An 18253-nucleotide genomic window follows, 5' to 3' on the forward strand; every position below is an offset into this window, starting at 1 on the left:
AGGCTAAAGGCCTCCGCCACCATCAAAGCTTGGCTAAAAGGCTCCACCGCCTGAAAGCTCGACTCGCGGCCCACCGCCAGAGCTCACTCGTCAGGCTCCGCATCATTCCCGTCCGACGAACCATCCACGGCTGCTGGCCCGGAGCTCCCGGGGGCCTTTGTTTACACATGTTATGTTGCGCGAAGCCCTCCAAGTAGTCAGATTCCACATCATTCCGCCCGAAGAACCATCCGAATATTCAACATTAATTACGGCCACAGGTTCAAATCTGTATGTATGTATTCCTCCGTCTTCCCGATCAACCGATAGTGCTATTTCTTCATCAGATGAGGATAAATCAGAGAAATCAGAACTGGGCATAATGGTGTCCCATGTAATAGAGTGTTTGGAACGCCACCGTACACGTCACATATGCCCACGTACATCATGTGACTCGCGAAAATGGCAGCGCCGCTGAAAATTTGGAATTGTCGACAAATATCTTCTTAAAACACTATTAAATGAGAGAGGATTTAGCATCACATTGTCAAAATAGGGTACATATTACGTGACATATCGGATACACTGTTCATGCAAAGCACTGGTTTTCTCCTTTAATGTGGAAACTGATAAACTTCATTGTTTTTTGAAAATAATTAACTTGGAATTTTATGGCTGCAACTGATTCCAAAAGAAAGACAGGACAGGTGGCAAAAAAATGAAAGCTGAGGAATGCTCATCAGACACCTGTTTCGAACATCTCACGGGTGAACAGGTTAATTGGGAACAAGTGGGTGCCATGATTTCGTACAAACAGAGCTTCCCTGACCCTGAATTGCTCAGTCATTGACAAGCAAACATGAGGTGAAGTTTACCTCTTTGTGAACAAGTGAATGAGAAAATAGTTTAATAACAATGTTCCTTAATGTAAAAGTGCAAGGACTTTGGGGATTTCATCATCTACGGTCCATAATATCATCAAAGTTAGGAAAATCAGGAGAAATCACTCCATGTTAATGGGACGGCCGAAAACCAACAATGAATGCCCGTTAACTTTGATCCCTCAGGCACCACTACATCACAAACCAACGTCAATGTGTAAAGGAGATTCCCACATGAGCTCAGGAACACACAGAGAATTAATGTCAGTAAATAAAGTAAGGCACTCCATCACTAAGTGCAACTTAAAACTCTACTATGCAAAGCAAAAGCCATTTATCAAAAACACCCAGAAATGCCGCCACCTTCTCTGGGTCTGAGCTTATTTAATATGGACTGATGCAAAGTGGAAAAAAGTTCTATGGTCCAACGAGTCCAGATTTCAAATTGTTTTTGGATCATAAGGACGTCATGTTCTCTGAGCCAAAGAGGAAAAGAACCATCCGGACAGTTAAAGTTGAAAAGCCAGCATCTGTGATAGTAGGGGGCTGTGTTAGTGCCAATGGCATGGGTAACTTACATATCTCTGAAGGCATTATTGCTGAAATGTATGAACAAGCTTTGGAGAAATATGCGCTGCCATCCAGGCAACGTCTTTTCCATGGACACCCGTGCAAATTTCAGAAAGACAATGCCGAATCACATTGTACATGTTAACAACAGCATGGCTTGGTTGTAAACGAGTGCAGATACTAGACTGGCCTGCGATGTGTCTCCCACTGAAAATGTACGCCACATTATGAAACGCAAAATGCAACAGAGACCCCAGACTGTTGAACAGCTGAAGCTGTACATCAAGTAACAATGGGAAAGAATTCCACCTACAAAGCTTCAGCAACTGTCATCAGTTCCCAATGGTTTATTGAATGTTGTGAAAAAAAAATGTGATCTTACAGTGATTAACATTACCCTGCCCCAGCTTTTTTGGAAAGTGTTGCAGCCATAAAATTCTAAGTCAATGATTATTTGCCAAAACTAAAAGTTCATCAGTTTGAACATTAAATATTGTCTTTGTAGTGTATTTGATTAAGTATAGGTTGAGCATGATTTGTTCAGTCAATATGTTGATTCACAAACTTACTGGGATTCAGTGTAGAGTTTAAAATTGGAATAATATGCTCTGACCTCTTTGTTCCAGTCAGAACAAAGCATGCAGAACTCTAAATGAGCTGCAGCTGTTTAATGCTCTTTTGGGGGAATCCAGTTAGAACGCCATTACAGTGGTCATGTCTAAGAAAAAAAGCATTTAGTACTAACATTTAAAAGTGGCCTAATTAACCAATCCAACCTTTTCCAGTATTTGGGATGTAATATTGGCCCTAGTGTCCCTCAGCAAATGTGAAATATGAATTAAAATTGTCCATGCATTCCTGCATGAGATTTTTGTCTGGCTAGAGGCCTGAAATCAAGTAATTTGAATATCTTGAACTTCTCTACGTCACAAGCAAAGATCTTCACGTACCTCTCCGCTTCAAAGCTAGCACCATTAACATAAGGACATGTACTCAACTTGAAGGCAAAAATATCTGAGGAAAGGGGCACTCTTAACCAAATATGCACAAATCAGATACAAAACTGGGTCAAACAGAAGTAGCTGTCAGATGGGCCTTTTTCAGATACAGATTACAACACCTAGCTGTTTTGTTTTAATATGAAATTGACGCTTTCATACCGTATCCATGGAAGATAGTCCCACAAAAGAGGTCTAACTCGCCAAAATATGGGACCTTTAACCTAACATTATAGGACCTAACATGAGACCCCTTTATTTCAAATTTTTGTTTCACATTTCATTAACTGCCACTAAAGCATTTGGCACAATTTAAAGTCAAGTTAACTCGTAGTTTTGAGCACTGGTGCTACTTATTATGTTGTTGCTATTTATTTACTTACTTTGATGACGGAGGGGATCTTGGAATTGATGTTGTCATAACTAAAATAAAGACGTGTTCGGAAGGAGCATTTGTACAACAGCGGGTCTTGGTAAAACTCAATCTTCCCACTTGCATTTCGTTTGTCCAAGCACACAGTACAATCAGAAAAGTTGATCAGTCTCCGAAGAACAAGTTCTGGAGCTGGAAAAAAGCCAGAAATAGGTGTTAATCTTTGGCCTCTACTTCAGAATCCCATCTCTCTCCTTATTTGAAATTGTAAATCCCGAAATTTGCCTGTATCTTACTTGACAATGCAATAATTGCCTGCTGTCCATACTCATACTTTTTTTTTTTTTCTCAATGGACGGTCAAGACAACTTAACTTCTAGGATCAATGGGAAACAAAAACTCTTCCTCCACGATTATTTGACAAATCAAGGAGGGTTTTTTAATCCATGAGGTTTAATAAGACATCGGTCTACCCTCTGCAGTTATAACATCTTCAACTGTTCGGGAAAGGCCTTTTACCAAGGTAAGGAGTGAATGGTTTATGACCATTTTTCCATAAGCGCATTTGTGAGATTACACAGATGTTGGACGAAAAGGCCTGGCTCTCAGTCTCTCCTCTAATTCATCGAAATGTGTTTGAAAGGGTTGGTGTCAGGAGTGTGCAGGCCAGTCAATTTCAACCACATCAAACTATTTCATCCGTCTTTTTAAACCTTGATTTGTGCGCTGATGCCTATTGTCATGTTGGAACAGTAAGGAAGCATTATTTTTACAAACGTCCAAAACACAGTGTTATCAGAATGCAAAGTTGTTTTCAAATTCATTAAGGCACAAAAAAAAAATCTCAAACTTCTTATCCTCTGTGAAAAAATAATTTCCCCTGGAAACTATTAAGGGTTTGTGCCACCCTTGGCATCAACAACTGAAATCAGTCGTTTGTGATAATTGGTGATGAGTCTTTCACATTGCTCTAAAGGAATTTTGTCCCACTCTTCTTTGCAGAATTGTTTCAACTCCACCATGAACTGCCCGTTTAAGGTTGCATCACACCATCACAATTGGATTTAACTTTGACTTGTGTTATGTGTGAATTTAGACTAAAATCCCCTTGCTCAAAGCAGAAAAATATGACAAAGCAGTTCTATTACGTTTAAGACAATTTAATCACACACACAACAATACAACACAAAAACGATAAAACAACTAACACAAAATACAACTTCAAAGACCGAGTAGTTGAGCCAAGCTACGAATAGTTATCAAAGTTGAACAACCAGGAAAATCTTACTTCCAGCGAATAGTTAATCCAAGTCAACAAAATGAACAACAGAAATGTCCAGGGACTAAAGGCAGAATGCAGTGTGGCGTGTACTTGTCTACTTGTCCAAAGAGTGGTGGTAAGAAGCTTCGTTGACGGTCCTTCTTGTCCTTATATAGGCACTCCTCGGAAAATTCCGAAATTCCGGATCACAAAAGAGCCGCATCATTATAACATGAAAGTATGAAAGGAAAAAAAAAAAGAATAAAAATACATTCAGAGATGGACTTTCTGGTATGTTCTGGGTCGTTGTCCTGCTCCATGATCCAAGAGCGCTTGAGTTTGAGGCCACAAAAAGATGGCTGGACGTTCTCCTTCAGGATTTTCTTGATCACAGCAAGTTGTCCTAGTCCCGAAGCAGCAAAGGAGCCCCAGACCATCACACTTCTACCACCATGCTTCACTGTTGGCATGTTTCTTTTATTCAAATCCTGTGCCATTTTTATGCCTGTTGTAACGGGCTGTACACCTTCCAAAAAGTCATTCCACAGATTTTTTTCACCAAGAGTCTTATTATTAATTAAGATTATTAGGATTATCAAGATGTTTTTTGCCAAATGTGAGACAAGCTTTTGTATTCTTACAGTAGGGTTTGTGCCTGGGAACGCTACCCTGAATGCCATTTTTGCCCTGTGTCTTTTTTTATGGTAAAATTATGAACTGTACTTAACTGAGGCCAGCGAGGCTTGTAGCTCTGTAGATGTTGTTCAAGTTTTTTTTTTTTTTTTTTGTGACATCCTGGATGAGTCGTTGTTGCACTCTTGGAGTATTTTGAGTCGTCCACACCTGGGAAGCTTCCCAGCTTTCTCAATTTTCTCAAATGGATAATGACTCTGAAAGTTGGTTGCTGGACACCCAAAGCCCGGAAATGGCTTTGTAAAGTTATCCAGATTCAATTACTTTTTTTCTCATTTCTTCTTCAATTTATTTGAATCGTGGCATGATGCATTGGTTATTGAGATCTTGTACCCTACTTCACGTTCTCAGACAGATTCTATTTGTGCTTTCTTGATTCAACAATTATGGTGGCAATTAGGTTTGGGTGAGACTTGTGAAATTTAACTCACCTTTGCAAAATTTGTGGTGACTCACAGTGACTTTGTGATTTAACAAATTACAATTACTTTCTCACAAAATGTGTGAAAGTTTTGAATGGTTTTTTTTTGTGCCTTAATAAATTGTATTGTCATTTTAAACTGCATTTTGTATTTCCTTGGATTGTCTCAGAATTATGTTAAAATTGGTTTGATGATTGAAATCTGTGTGATAGATAAGCAACAAAAAAACGGAAATAAGGAGGAGGGGAAATACCTTTTCAAGGCACAATACAGTGGTACCTCTACTTACAAATGTCTCTAATAATGAAATATTTAGGTTACTAAACACCTTGGAAAAATATTGTCTCTTGTTACGAAGGAAATTCAGGGTATGAAAGGAAAAAATAGGCACTGGATTTTCAGGCCTCAAATCCCATTGAACGTAAACATCCTGTATCTTGGTTTGTGTGGAGCGATAGGCCTGCTCTACCAATGACTATCACAGTAGCATCTTCCTGGCAACCCGTTAGCCAGGAGGGACGTCAACGTTTACCTATGATGCACATCCTGTATCTTGGTTTGTGTGCCGTGATGGAGCTGCTCTCCCATTGGCTATCGCCCTAGCATCTTCGTGGCACCTCATTGGATGGAAGGGATGTCAATCTTTACTCGTGATGCTTTGCATTTCCGTTCGACACTCGACTGTAACCGAATCACGCTAGCACACATTGGAAGAGTACAACTTTTTTGTGAGTTCTTTGTTTGTTTTTTTTTTGCAAGTTTATTGATCTTTATTCACCATGGTCCCCATGAAACTTTAGCAGAATTAAGTGGTGTGCTTGCGTACATTCGTACATATGAATTCTCTCAGCTGTCAAATGTTTACCTCCTCCTCTGTTCCCCACAATGCCGTTTTCTTGTCACTCATCCTTCTCTTCATATAGTCACTCAACGGCAAAGGTAAATGAACCTAATTTTTATTATTATTTACATTATATACGTTGAATGTTTATTTTTGGCAGGGTGGAGGGCAGGGCTCAGGGGGCTTGGAACAGATTAGTCTATTTACATGTAAAATGCGCTTCTACTTACGAAAAATTCATGTTGTGAAACAACTTCCGGAACGGATTAATTTCTTACGTAGAAGTACCACTCTATTAGCCCCTCAACTCCAGTTAAAGGAACTCTGATTGTTTCACCATACCAAGAGATTTTGGACCGTTAAACAGTTTAGGGATTACCCTTTCCTTTTCCAACATGCATGAGTGTACAAAGGAAGGTAAAATAAGCCATTGACAATTTAGGATGGATGAACTTGACTGGTCTGCACAGAGTCCTGCCCTCAAAAGACTGAACACCTTTGGGTTGATGTCAAGTGGACAATGAGCCAAGCCTTCACATTCAAAATCAGTGTGGTCCCTCACAAATATGCTCAGGGAGGAAAAGCGAAATATTCCCATAAATTCACTCTTGCACCTTGTTGAAAGCCTTTCCACACAAGTTGAAGGTGTTACAGCTGGTTAAACCAGTACTTCTCAATTATTTGTTGTCGCCCCCCCACTAGTGAGAAGAAAATTCAGAAACCGGAGTGCCTGGAAAAAACCAACGCAGGTACAGGGAGAACACGCAAACTCCACACAGGAGGGGGAGAGACTTGAAGCCCGGTCCTCAGAACTGTGAGGCCAATGGTCTAACCAGTTGCCCCACCATGCCACCGACATTTGCAAATATTTATCTTAAATCCTAAGAACAATTATTTTGAACAATTTAGTTTCTCTTCAGATTCTTGTGTCAACCACTACAATGTAATGTGAATAGCCTTTCTTACCAGTGACGTCCATAAAGGCCCTTTCCCACACATCATCCACAGTGTAGCACTCTGCTGAAGTAATGTTGACCGACAACACAATGTCATCCTCAACGTACTTCAATATCAAGTTGTTCACCAAAACGTTCACATTATTCACCACACGTCTGATAAGGCTCTGCACATAACCTATAAGAAAAACAAGCATACATTTTAGAAACACATGACATTGTATACTGTACTACAGTGAAGAAAATATGTATTTGAACACCCTGCTATATTGCAAGTTCTCCCACTTAGAAATCATGGAGGGGTCTGAAATTTTCATCATAGATGCATGTCCACTGTGAGAGAGATAATCTAAAAAAAAAAATAAAATCCAGAAATCACAGTGTATGATATTTTATTGATTTGTGTGATACATCTGCAAATAGGTTTTTGAACACCTGAGAAAACAACTGGTAATATTTGGTAGTCTGAAATTTTCATTGTAGGTGCATGTCCACTGTGAGAGACAAAATCTAAAAAGAAAAATCCAGAAATCACAATGTATGATATTTTATTGATTTATTTGTGTGATACAGCTATAAATGAGTATTTGAACACCTTGAGAAGACAACTGTTAATATTTGGCACAGTAGCCTTTGATTGCAATTACAGAGGTCAAACGTTTCCTGTAGTTGTTCACCAGGTTTCCACACACTGCAGGAGGGACTTTGGCCCACTCCTCCACACAGATCTTCTCGAGATCAGACAGGTTTCTGGGCTGTCTCTGAGAAACAGAGTTTTCTATTGGGTTTAGGACTAGAGACAGGCGAGGTCACGCACAGAGCCACTCCTTGGTTTCCCTGGCTGTGTGCTTTCGGGTCATTGTCATGTTAAAAGACCCAGCCACGACTCATCTTTAATGCTCTGACTGAGGGAAAAGAGGTTGTTCCCCAAAATCTCACAATACATGGCCGCAGTCATCCTCTCCTTAAAACTGCAGTCGGCATGTCCCATGTGCAGAAAAACACAGAGATTGACCGTCATGTTTAGCTTCTTCCATTTTCTAATGATTGCTCAAACAGCCTTTAATGATCAAGCTGCTTGGCAATTTCTCCGTCGCTCTTTCCAGCCGTGTAGAGTTGTACTATTTTGTCTCTGGTGTCTTTGGACAGCTCTTTGGTCTTGGCCATGTTACACCTTAGAGTTTTGCTGATTGTATGGGGTGGACAGGTGTCTTTATGCAGCTAACGACCTCACACAGGGGCATCTGATTCACGATAATACATGAAGTGGAGGTGGACTTTTACAGGGGGACTGACAGGTCTTTGAGGGTCAGAATTATAGCTGATTGACAGGTGTTCAAATACTTATTTGCAGCTGTATCACACAAATAAATCTTTGAAAAAATCATACATTGTGATTTCTGTATTTTTCTTTTTAGATTATCTCTCTCACAGTGGACATGCACCTACGATGAAAATTTCAGACCACTCCATGATTTCTAAGTGGGAGATGTTGCAATATAGCAGGGTGTTCAAATACTTTTTTCGTCACTGTATGCATAATTAAACAGAGAAGTAAAACGTATGTTGTCAAACAAGACATTCTCAGTTATAATTTCTAGTGCAGTTTGTCCATAAAAAAAAACATCGAAAAATACTCTATGTATTTGCTGCAACTTTGCGCAGGCCTTCCCCAAACTGTGTCCACAAAGATGAAAGAATAGAATTGTCCAGTATTTATGGCCCAACTGGTTTCATGCAACTGTTTGTGTCCAATCCCCTTAGGTTGGATAGAAAGTGTCGGTCTCTTTGCAAATTCTCATTTAGAGGACATATGAGAATTTTTTTGGAAGGCCTATTGACATGGAGATTTCAACTAATTTAAATACAACATCACTGGTTTTATTTTTACCAAACACCTGAAACAACTTGCATGTGCAGTGCGCCTATAATGCAATAGCTATAAACAGTTTCAAAGTGTAAAACACTGGACAGGAACAATAAGGAAATAAACAATAATGAATAAACAGAAATATTAAATTTTGCATATAAACTTCCCTCAATAGTATGGCTTCAAAAGTGAAATCATGATCGGGATTTTGCCTCTTATGATTAAATTAGCCTGTATACAATTTTTCATATGAAAAGTGTTTCAATTAAAGCGGTGGCAGCTACCCACTTGTTTACCCAAAGATGTACTTTTCAAGCAGCCAGCCTCTCGCCAACTACCGACGGGGGTAGGCATCGCCGCGGCTGCCGAGAAGAAAGCAAAAGAGAGACCATAAATGGGAGGCCAGCTTGCTAGAACACCCCTTTATGTGCCTGCGATTTATGTATTGGCCACACCTGAATCAAGCAACGAAATGGATGTTAGGCTGATGTCACGTCTGATAGGCACACCGTCACGCAATCGACCAAAACTGCCTCGTGATCAATCGACACATTGACACATTGTTTTAAGGCTTCATTTAAGGCCTCTACTGCGCTCTGTGGCCTACTTCAAAATAAAACCTTAACATTGATGTCCAATTTAGTAATTAATGAAGCTTTTATTTTGAGGTTGGCCCTTTCACCCTGTTGGTGGAAAGGCAGCGTGACCCTAACCCTATTATCATAAACAGCAGCTGCCTTGACTTCAACTTTGAGTGGCTAAACAGCAGTTAAAAAAGACAAATAGAATAAATAGTAAATAGTAAAAGTAAATACAGGGAAATCATAATTGTCAAGTTCTTTGCAGTTCATAGAGAGGAAAATCATAATGGTCAAGTCCTTTGCAGATTTTCTTCTTTTTTGATTTGAGTGTTTGAGTTTTGATTCCGCTCTTGGATCAGAGGCCCCAGCCACCTCATCTGGAACCTCTGAATGTGGAGGGGCGGTGTCTTGACACTGTGGCCATCCCGGAGGACCGAACCTCTCACCCTATCTCTAAGGGAGAGCCCGGACACCAGGCAGAATAAACTCCTTTCAGCCGCTTGTATCCGGGATCTTGTTCTTTCGGTCATGAGCTGTGGCCATAACCCATAGGTGAGGGGTAGGAATGTAGATAGACTGGTAAATTGAGAGCTTTGCTTTTTAGCTTAGCTCAATCGTCACCACAACAAACCGATACAAAGTCTGCATCACTGGAGACGCTGACAAGAACATGGGGAAAAAAATGTAAAGAATTTTCCGTTACACTAGACACGTTTGACCTCTTTCGGCATATTCGTCCAACCCACACTCAAAGTCACATCCTGATTCTATCAATGTGACTATTTCTGACCATTTTTGAGTATTGTTTGTTTTACAGAGTCTTCCGAAAGTTCAGAAAACCCTGATGTCTATTAAGAAGAGATATATAAATGAGAGTACTGCCACTATGTTTATGGAGACCATAGCTGTGCTACAAACTGTGACTGCTGAGACAGTTCATTAACTTTTGGATTATTTCACGTTTAAAATCTCAAATGTCATGAATGCTGTTGCTCGTATTAAAACAAAGATTTTGAGCGACCTAGAACACCATGGAGGAGAACACTAATGGTCAAGACCTCCCAATCGAAGTGTAGGAAAGCAGAATTTAAGTGGAGAAAAACAAAATTCCAAATTGACAATGAACGCTACAGATAATGTCTCTGTCATCTTAGAGTTATTCTGGGCGAGACAGCAATACTTTTCTGAAATCATCAGTAAGAACTGAATTATTGTAAGAACAACAATATGTGCACTGTTTGCTGCGGTTGACGAGTTCATAACACCCCAAATCAGATACCTCGAGGATTCCTCACAGCAGTCAAATGCAATTAATTTGTTTGTTACTTTAGTGTATTGATATGTACAATCTATCAAGTTAAATAGAACAATTCAGAAAAATGCTAAAATCAAACAACATCTAAAGCCACATGGGAAAAACTCTTACCATGTCAGAATATGATAGTTCACCCCGCCCCCCCCAAAAAAGTAAAGAGAATTTTGGGAAAAAGAGAGCTAGACAGTTCAAGGATCTTGAAACATTTCTGTCGCAGATCTGTGCCAGGAGTAAGTGAATAAATATCTTGTCGAGACAGTGGCATTGCTTTCAATATCATCCCATACAAACCGCTTGTTTGGGTCCAGTAGGAAATGCTGAAAGTTCTTTGTGATAATACTCATAATTTATTTACTTATTAGTGTTTACACTCTGATAATAATGTACGAGTGTCTCCGTAGTTGAATGCAATAGTTTTGAGTTAGATGTCAGAGTACTAGACTGTATATCTTTGCTTACGAGATTACTGAGAGAAAAGAACAAATCTGTCTTTCAACGTAAATGTTGTGATAAAGTTAAGTGACTTCCCCATTTCTTTCCAGTTGTGTGATGAAGAAACCAAAACATCATCGGTCATCTTCTGCCACCACATGAAAGCGTTGTGCCAAAAGTTCTCGATCTACTTTTAAGGCAAAACCCATTTGGCCAAATGGACAATGAAGCAAGTGAAGAGATTCTACCAGAGGATAAACCAGGTACTAGCATTTTTGGTAGCCGAAATTGAATAGTCCATCCATCCATTATCTGAGCCACTTATCCTCACAAGGGTTGCAGGAGTGCTGGATCCTATTCCAGCTATCTTTGGGCAAGAAATGGGGTACACCCTGAATGCATTGCCAGCCAATCGCAGGATATTAAAATATAATTAGAAGTAAGTAACACTGTAAAAACAATAGGTTGTCATTTGATCTGCATTAAGACATTGTGGTCACTTACCCTAATCATTGTGAGCACACTGAGGACAATTTATCCATCTATCAATCATTTTTTTGTACTTAACCTCATTAGTGTCGGTAAGGTGGAACTTATCTCAGGTAACTGCAGGCACCAGTACACCCTGAACTGGTTGCTGGTCAACTGCAGGTCAGATATAAAAAATATTTATATTTTTTTTTAAAAGATTTGCTCTCACATAAAGACAATAAAGGCATGATTGGATTTTGATTTGATTCACACAAAAGGACAATTTATTCTTTAATTAATCTAGCGTGCTTGTTTTTATGATCTGGGAGGATACGAGCGTACCTGGAGAAAACCCCTGCAGCTACAGGGAGAGCATCCAAACCCCACACAGGTGAGGCCTGATTTGAACCCAGGTACTCAGAACTGTGAGGGATAAGTGCTAACTACTCGTCCAACGTTCTGCCATAATTTCTCCTGTTTATCCAAATCTGACTTGGTTGTGGAAGCTATCAACCACTGAACCAGAGCTTTGCGGGGATTCAAAGATTGATGATTTTTGTTTATTCATTTTATCATAGATGCTGACTTCTCTGCTACTATGGCCTTATTGCCCCACATCATGAAAGAGAAGACTAACTTCATCACATTGGGAGAGGTATGGAAGCTTTCTGGTTTGGAGAATTGCACACAAACTATATTTGTTGACTTGTGTGGGAACTTTCATGGTAACTCCATCCCTTTCCATACACAGTGTCAATCACCACACCTCAAATTAGTTCAGGATAAACGTGTTGGCAATTAATCTGTTAATAACTGCTAGTATGTAAAATCTTTTTCCTGGGTGTGGAAAAGCATCCCCCCCCAATTCTTCAGAGTGATGCTGAGACTCCTGATTCTATTGTACAGTGAGTGGACAATGACTGGAAAATGACTTTTACAAGAAAGTTTCCAGTTTTAGCTTAACCCTAAACCAGCAGTTGTGCATTTGTAAGAGCTCATTTTTCATGTATTTATTTATTGTCAAATGAAACCTTGGGACCCAAACACTGAACTTTATTACTTTTTATTCCTCTGCCTTTTTCTCACTTTGTAAAGTAAAACATTTAACGTTTCACAGTTATTGTCTGATGTTTAAAGTGTTTATTGGTGACAACGTGTTTGGCAAAGGGAATGTCTCATGTTTATAAAGTAAAATGTTTTCAAAATCTTTAATAAAAGGTATTTCTTTAAATAAACTACATTTTCTTGGAGATCATATTTCACCTCATGAAGACAGGTATATCATAATTTGTACCTTTGAGGGTCCAATGGTTTGTCACTGGGGCAGTACCCTCCAGGATACACCTATTATTCCCCTAATCAGGGTACATTTTGGGACCCTTACAATTTTTACCCTATGGAGGCAAATATGTACTCTGAGAGTACAAATTGTAAGGCTCCTAATATGTACCTTTTTAATTTGTACCCTTTGTAGACGAATATGTACCCTGAGAGTACAAATTGTAAGGCTCCCATTATGTACCTTTTTAATTTGTACCCTCTGTAGATAAATATGTACCCTAACGGTCCAAAATCAAAGGGTCCCTATAAGTACCGTGGTTAAGGCATACCCTTGAGGGTACTGCCCAAGTGAGAAGTCATTGAACCTTCAAAGGTAGAAATTTAGAACCTTTATCCTGACAGTGTAGTGTGATGATCTGGGGGTGATTCACAACTTCAGGACCTGGATTACTGATCGTGATTGATGGAACCATGAATTGCTCTTTTACGGAAAATCCTAAAGGAAAATGTTCACCCATCAGTTTCTGAGCTGAAGCTGAAGGGGTTCCGTAGCAGGACAATAATCTAAAACACGTGACCAAGTCAACATCTGGATGGGTTAAGAGAAAAAAAAATGAGGTTTTGATAGTGTTGAACAACTCATTGCATCCACAAATCATCACATGATAAAATGCAAAGAATACAGAACTAGAATTGTGTTTAAGCCAAATGACAACCATAAGGCTTTGTGCTGAGAAAGTAAATGCGCACAAGAAGAAGAGAATAAGCAATCGAAAAGAATATGAGTCAGTTTTGGGTAGCCACAGAACTAAGTATAACTTGGGAAAAGCTTCAGTACAAAATATTACTGAACAAAGTGAGAATTAACTCCAGACAGAATCTTTTAAACCAGTGCCGTCATTTATTTCTCCAGTATCCCGTTTAACACAGTTTCAGGATCGTAAAACACACTGTATAAACATCTTGAATTTTCCCTTTATTTTCAAAACCAAATGTTTTTCTTCCTGTATTTTAATGAATGAGTAACAGAACCAATAACGAATAAATAAATGCTACTCTTGATGAAATTTTGAAATGAATTAGCAAGGTGTTCAGCTGTGCATGACTAGACGTGACAAAATTATTGCGAGTTTGCTGACTGACTAATTAGAGGTAAGAGGTGAGGTTGATATAAATTTAGCTACAAATGCAATGTGTTTGTCACATATGTGCGTAGCTTTACATGCAAACGTGTGCCAAAGTTTGAGTGTGTTCTGGCTTCTGCAGCAGGTATGAGTGTGGTTATGTTTCTGAGGTCAGCTTGAAAGCTGCTGTTGCATCAGCAGCCTGGTCATTAAACTAGCAATGTTATTTCCCTTTCTGGATGTAATTAGCCCAGTGCTGGGATGTTTTTCTCTCATATTTCACTTGTCCTTATTTTTGCCTCACACAAAGTCCCTCTATGAACTGTCACACTCATCTGGCCTTCTGTAAACAACTGACACAGCCAGCACCTCTCCTAATGCCAAAAATCTACGCCATTCAAAACTATTCACCCCAGTCAGAAAAGTTAAAGAGGAAAAACAGTTTGTGTGTGTGTGTGGGGGGGGGGGGGGTTGTGGCCTTAAAGCAAGGGGGCACTTTGTTAACTTTGTTCTACTGAACAAGTCTACCAACTTCACCAAAACATTAAATTGGTTTTAGTTGTTTGCCTAAAAAGCTATTTTTGACTGGATATTGTGTATTTGAAATGATCTACACTTTGGCAAAATGAGAAAACAACAGTGATCAATTGGGTAATAGTAATCACAGTATGACTTTTATAATCAAACTAATTTCATTTTTTTTTATTGCCAGCCTTTGGTTCTAAGACAATGAAACAGATTGGCAAAACCCTGAAGTACTTACGCGTACTACACTACTTGTCTTGTGTGAAGTATGCTGTACAAGCAAAAAGCTCAAGGGTGGGATATTCAGTATTCTTAAGTAGCATTTCCCAGTAATACCAGAACAGCTGCTGTATTTGTTCTCTTTGGAGAGGCACCAGTGCCACGACAGCAGTAGCACTGGACCATGGATTTATCTCAGGAGTGTGTTTACTCTGCAGCACAGGCAAATCTCAATCTCCTCCAATCACGCACATAATTACACAATCATGCGTGCACAATTCTTGACACACTCAAGAGCAGTGGAAGCAGAACAAATGTGGAACATTTTTGCATTTAAGAACTGCACTCAGTCTTTCGTAAGTAGTATAGTAAACACAGTATATTAAATAGCAATTCATAAGAACTTGGTAAGCAATACTAAAGGGGTGAACAATCATTCCTGCCAGTATCTTAATTATGCCAGTCAAATCTTCATCACACCACAACAATAAAATGGTTGCAACATTGTTCAAAAATGTGCTTTTTTTCACGTTTTCATTCTTAATGCACATAAAGGACTATTATTTAATTCAGTTGAAAAATAACAATCAATCATAAACAGTGAAGAAAATGAGCGTTTGAACACCCTGCAATACTGCAAGTTCTCTCACTTAAAAATCATGGAGGAGTCTGAAATTTTCATTGTAGGTGCATGTCCACTGTGAGAGAGATAATCTAAAAAGAAAAATCCAGAAATCACAATGTATGATATTTTATTGATTTATTTGTGTGATACAGCTATAAATGAGTATTTGAACACCTTGAGAAGACAACTGTTAATATTTGGCACAGTAGCCTTTGTTTGCAATTACAGAGGTCAAATGTTTCCTGTAGTTGTTCATTAGGTTTGCGCACACCGCAGGAGGTATTTTGACCCAGTCCTACACACAGATCTTCTCAAGATCAGACAGGTTTCTGGGCTGTCGCTGAGAAACACAGAGTTTCAGCTCCTTCCAAAGATTTTCTATTGGGTTTAGGACTGGAGATTGGCAAGGCCACGCCAGAACATTGATACATTTCTTACGGAGCCACTCCTTGGTTTTCCTGGCTGTGTTCTTCGGGTCATTGTTGTGTTAAAAGACCCAGCCATGACTCATCTTCAATGCTCTGACTGAGGGAAAGAGGTTGTTCCCCAAAATCTCACAATATCTCACAAAGCCGCAGTCATCCTCTCCTTAATACAGTGCATCCTGTGCCATGTGCAGAAAAACACCCCCATGGCATGATGCTACCACCCCCATGCTTCACAGTGCGGATGGTGTTCTTGGGATGGAACTCACCATTCATCGTCCTCCAAACACGGAATTATGACCAAATAGTTCCATTTTGGTCTCATCTGACCACAAAACCTTCTCCCATGACTCCTCTGTATCATCCAAATGGTCATTGGCAAATTTAAGATGGGCCTTAAGAAAAGTCCTGCGATGATTCCTCACCTTTCTAAGGATCATTGAGAGCCCAAGAGGTAATATCTTGCATGGGGCTCCACTCCGATTGAGATTGACCGCCATGTATAGCTTCTTCCATTTTCTAATGATTGCTCCAACAGTGGACCCTTTTTTACATAGCTGCTTGGCAATTTCTCTGTAGCCCTTTCCAGCCGTGTGTAGTTGTACACTTTTGTCTCTGGTGTCTTTGGACAGCGCTTTGGTCTTGGCCATGTTGCAAGTTTGAGTCTTACTGATTGTATGGGGTGGACAGGTGTCTTTATGCAGCTAACAACCTCACACAGGTGCATCTGATTCAGGATAATAGATGGAGTGAAGGTGGAATTTTAAAGGCGGAATAACAAGTCTTTGAGGGTCAGAATTCTAGCGGATAGACAGGTGTTCAAATACTTTTTTTGCAGCTGTATCACACATATAGATCGTTAAAACATCATACATTGTGATTTCTGATAGAGATCAGGCCAAAAAGATCGGTGTAAATTCTACATAATATTAATCAGTATGCTGTTTAGACGAGTGGACAGCAAACAACAAATTCTGGCACCCTAAAATTGTCTTTCCTTCCCCTTTAATGTTTGTCCACTTTGTAGGTCACAGAAACCAACCACTGGCTGATCAACACCTAATTACACTGGTGATCTTCCTTAACCCATTCATGGGCAGGGTGGCATTTTTTGCCTTATTGAGCTAAAAGTCTCCGAACAGGCCACAATCAAGGAAATAACATTTCTTTTTCGTTTATGGTTAAGTTACAGTATTTGATAACTTGAGGCAGCCATGTTGGGTCAGGAAGGTTAAGGGAAATAACTCCAAGCTAACTTTGACCGATGAGTTATCCTCTCCTGATACCAAATTATGGCTTCAGACTAAAACACTTAAATATTTTGATATATTGAAGGATATAATGCGTGAAAATCATGATGTCCCAAAAACGAATGGGTTTTAATATGTGGCAGTGTGAGTATTTTTCTCATAAACAGGTAAGACATTATTTAATAGCAAACCTAGAGGCATTGGTCCATTAAATTATTTAAAAGCCAAACATATTCTCAACATTCTTAGAGGCTATCTTAACCCCTTGATTGTGTAAACCTGCTCTAAGATGGGTCTCAGTCTCTGCCCCTGTCCCTTAAAGGTTTCATTGGCAGAATTCAAAAGGAAGGTAGGTAGCATAGCATTCACCTGGGGGCAGGTCTGGGTCACTAGGGGCTGCTTGCTGGAGTCGGCGAGGCTTGCCAACAGCCTTGGAACTCTCAGAGACGCTCCGACTCGTGGAGCTAGAACCACTCTCATGGTCATCCTGATGAAAAAACAAACAAAAACAACATGTAAAGATGGACACTTAAACAATACTTTTAATCACAGAAAAATGGCAGACTCAACTATGTTGTGATAAAAGAACAATTTAGTTCTGACCAATTCATTATTTTATTATTTTGTCCATTGTGTGTAGGCTAGATGCAAAGTAACAACAACGGTACTTAGAGCAGATGCATGTAATATGAGGTGCATTTGGGCTGGCAGCAAACATGCAGCACCGTTTTTGGGTATTTCTTCAGGTTTAAATTTAGACTTTAGACTTTAGAAATAAATAGCGGTCTTTGAATGAGACTGGCTCTTTCCTCCGCAACACTATCAATCACCTCTGATTAATGGCAGCTAAGGAATGTCCATGTATAAGTAATAATAATAATGATAATAAGAATAATAATGTAGTTTATGTGCTTAGAAAATCTCCATCCTAAGTACATGGGATTTGCCTTGAAGAATCCCCAAGGTAGTTTACTTTTATAGATCATTTGTTTATTTATGTATCCATCCATCCATTTTCTTTGCCCCTTATCTTCACGAGGGTCGCGGGGAGTGCTGGAGGCTATCCCAGCTGTCAATGGACAGGAGGCAGGGTACACCCTGAACAGGTTGCCAGCCAATTGCAAGGCACATGAAGACAGACAAATCGCACTCATAATCACA

At 39.5% G+C, this 18253-nt stretch overlaps 1 protein-coding gene across 12 annotated transcripts in view; it reads right to left on the minus strand.

Annotated features, from left to right (window-relative positions):
• The window catches only part of LOC133500420 (intermembrane lipid transfer protein VPS13B-like), a 506059-nt gene that overhangs the window by 457127 nt on the left and 30679 nt on the right, over positions 1 to 18253 (minus strand). For all 12 annotated transcript variants that reach the window (XR_009794884.1, XR_009794885.1, XM_061819054.1 and 9 more), the window contains exons 4-6: positions 17462 to 17579; positions 6985 to 7152; positions 2812 to 2993 (exon numbers count right to left, since the gene is read on the minus strand). Coding sequence is in view for 10 of the 12 variants with exons in the window: in XM_061819054.1 (XP_061675038.1) it covers positions 2812 to 2993; positions 6985 to 7152; positions 17462 to 17579 (468 nt within the window). In the remaining 2 variants the exon portion in view is untranslated. The remainder of the gene's footprint in view (positions 1 to 2811; positions 2994 to 6984; positions 7153 to 17461; positions 17580 to 18253) is intronic.

Source organism: Syngnathoides biaculeatus, chromosome 5 (assembly GCF_019802595.1).
Source record: "Syngnathoides biaculeatus isolate LvHL_M chromosome 5, ASM1980259v1, whole genome shotgun sequence".
NCBI lineage: Eukaryota > Metazoa > Chordata > Actinopteri > Syngnathiformes > Syngnathidae > Syngnathoides > Syngnathoides biaculeatus.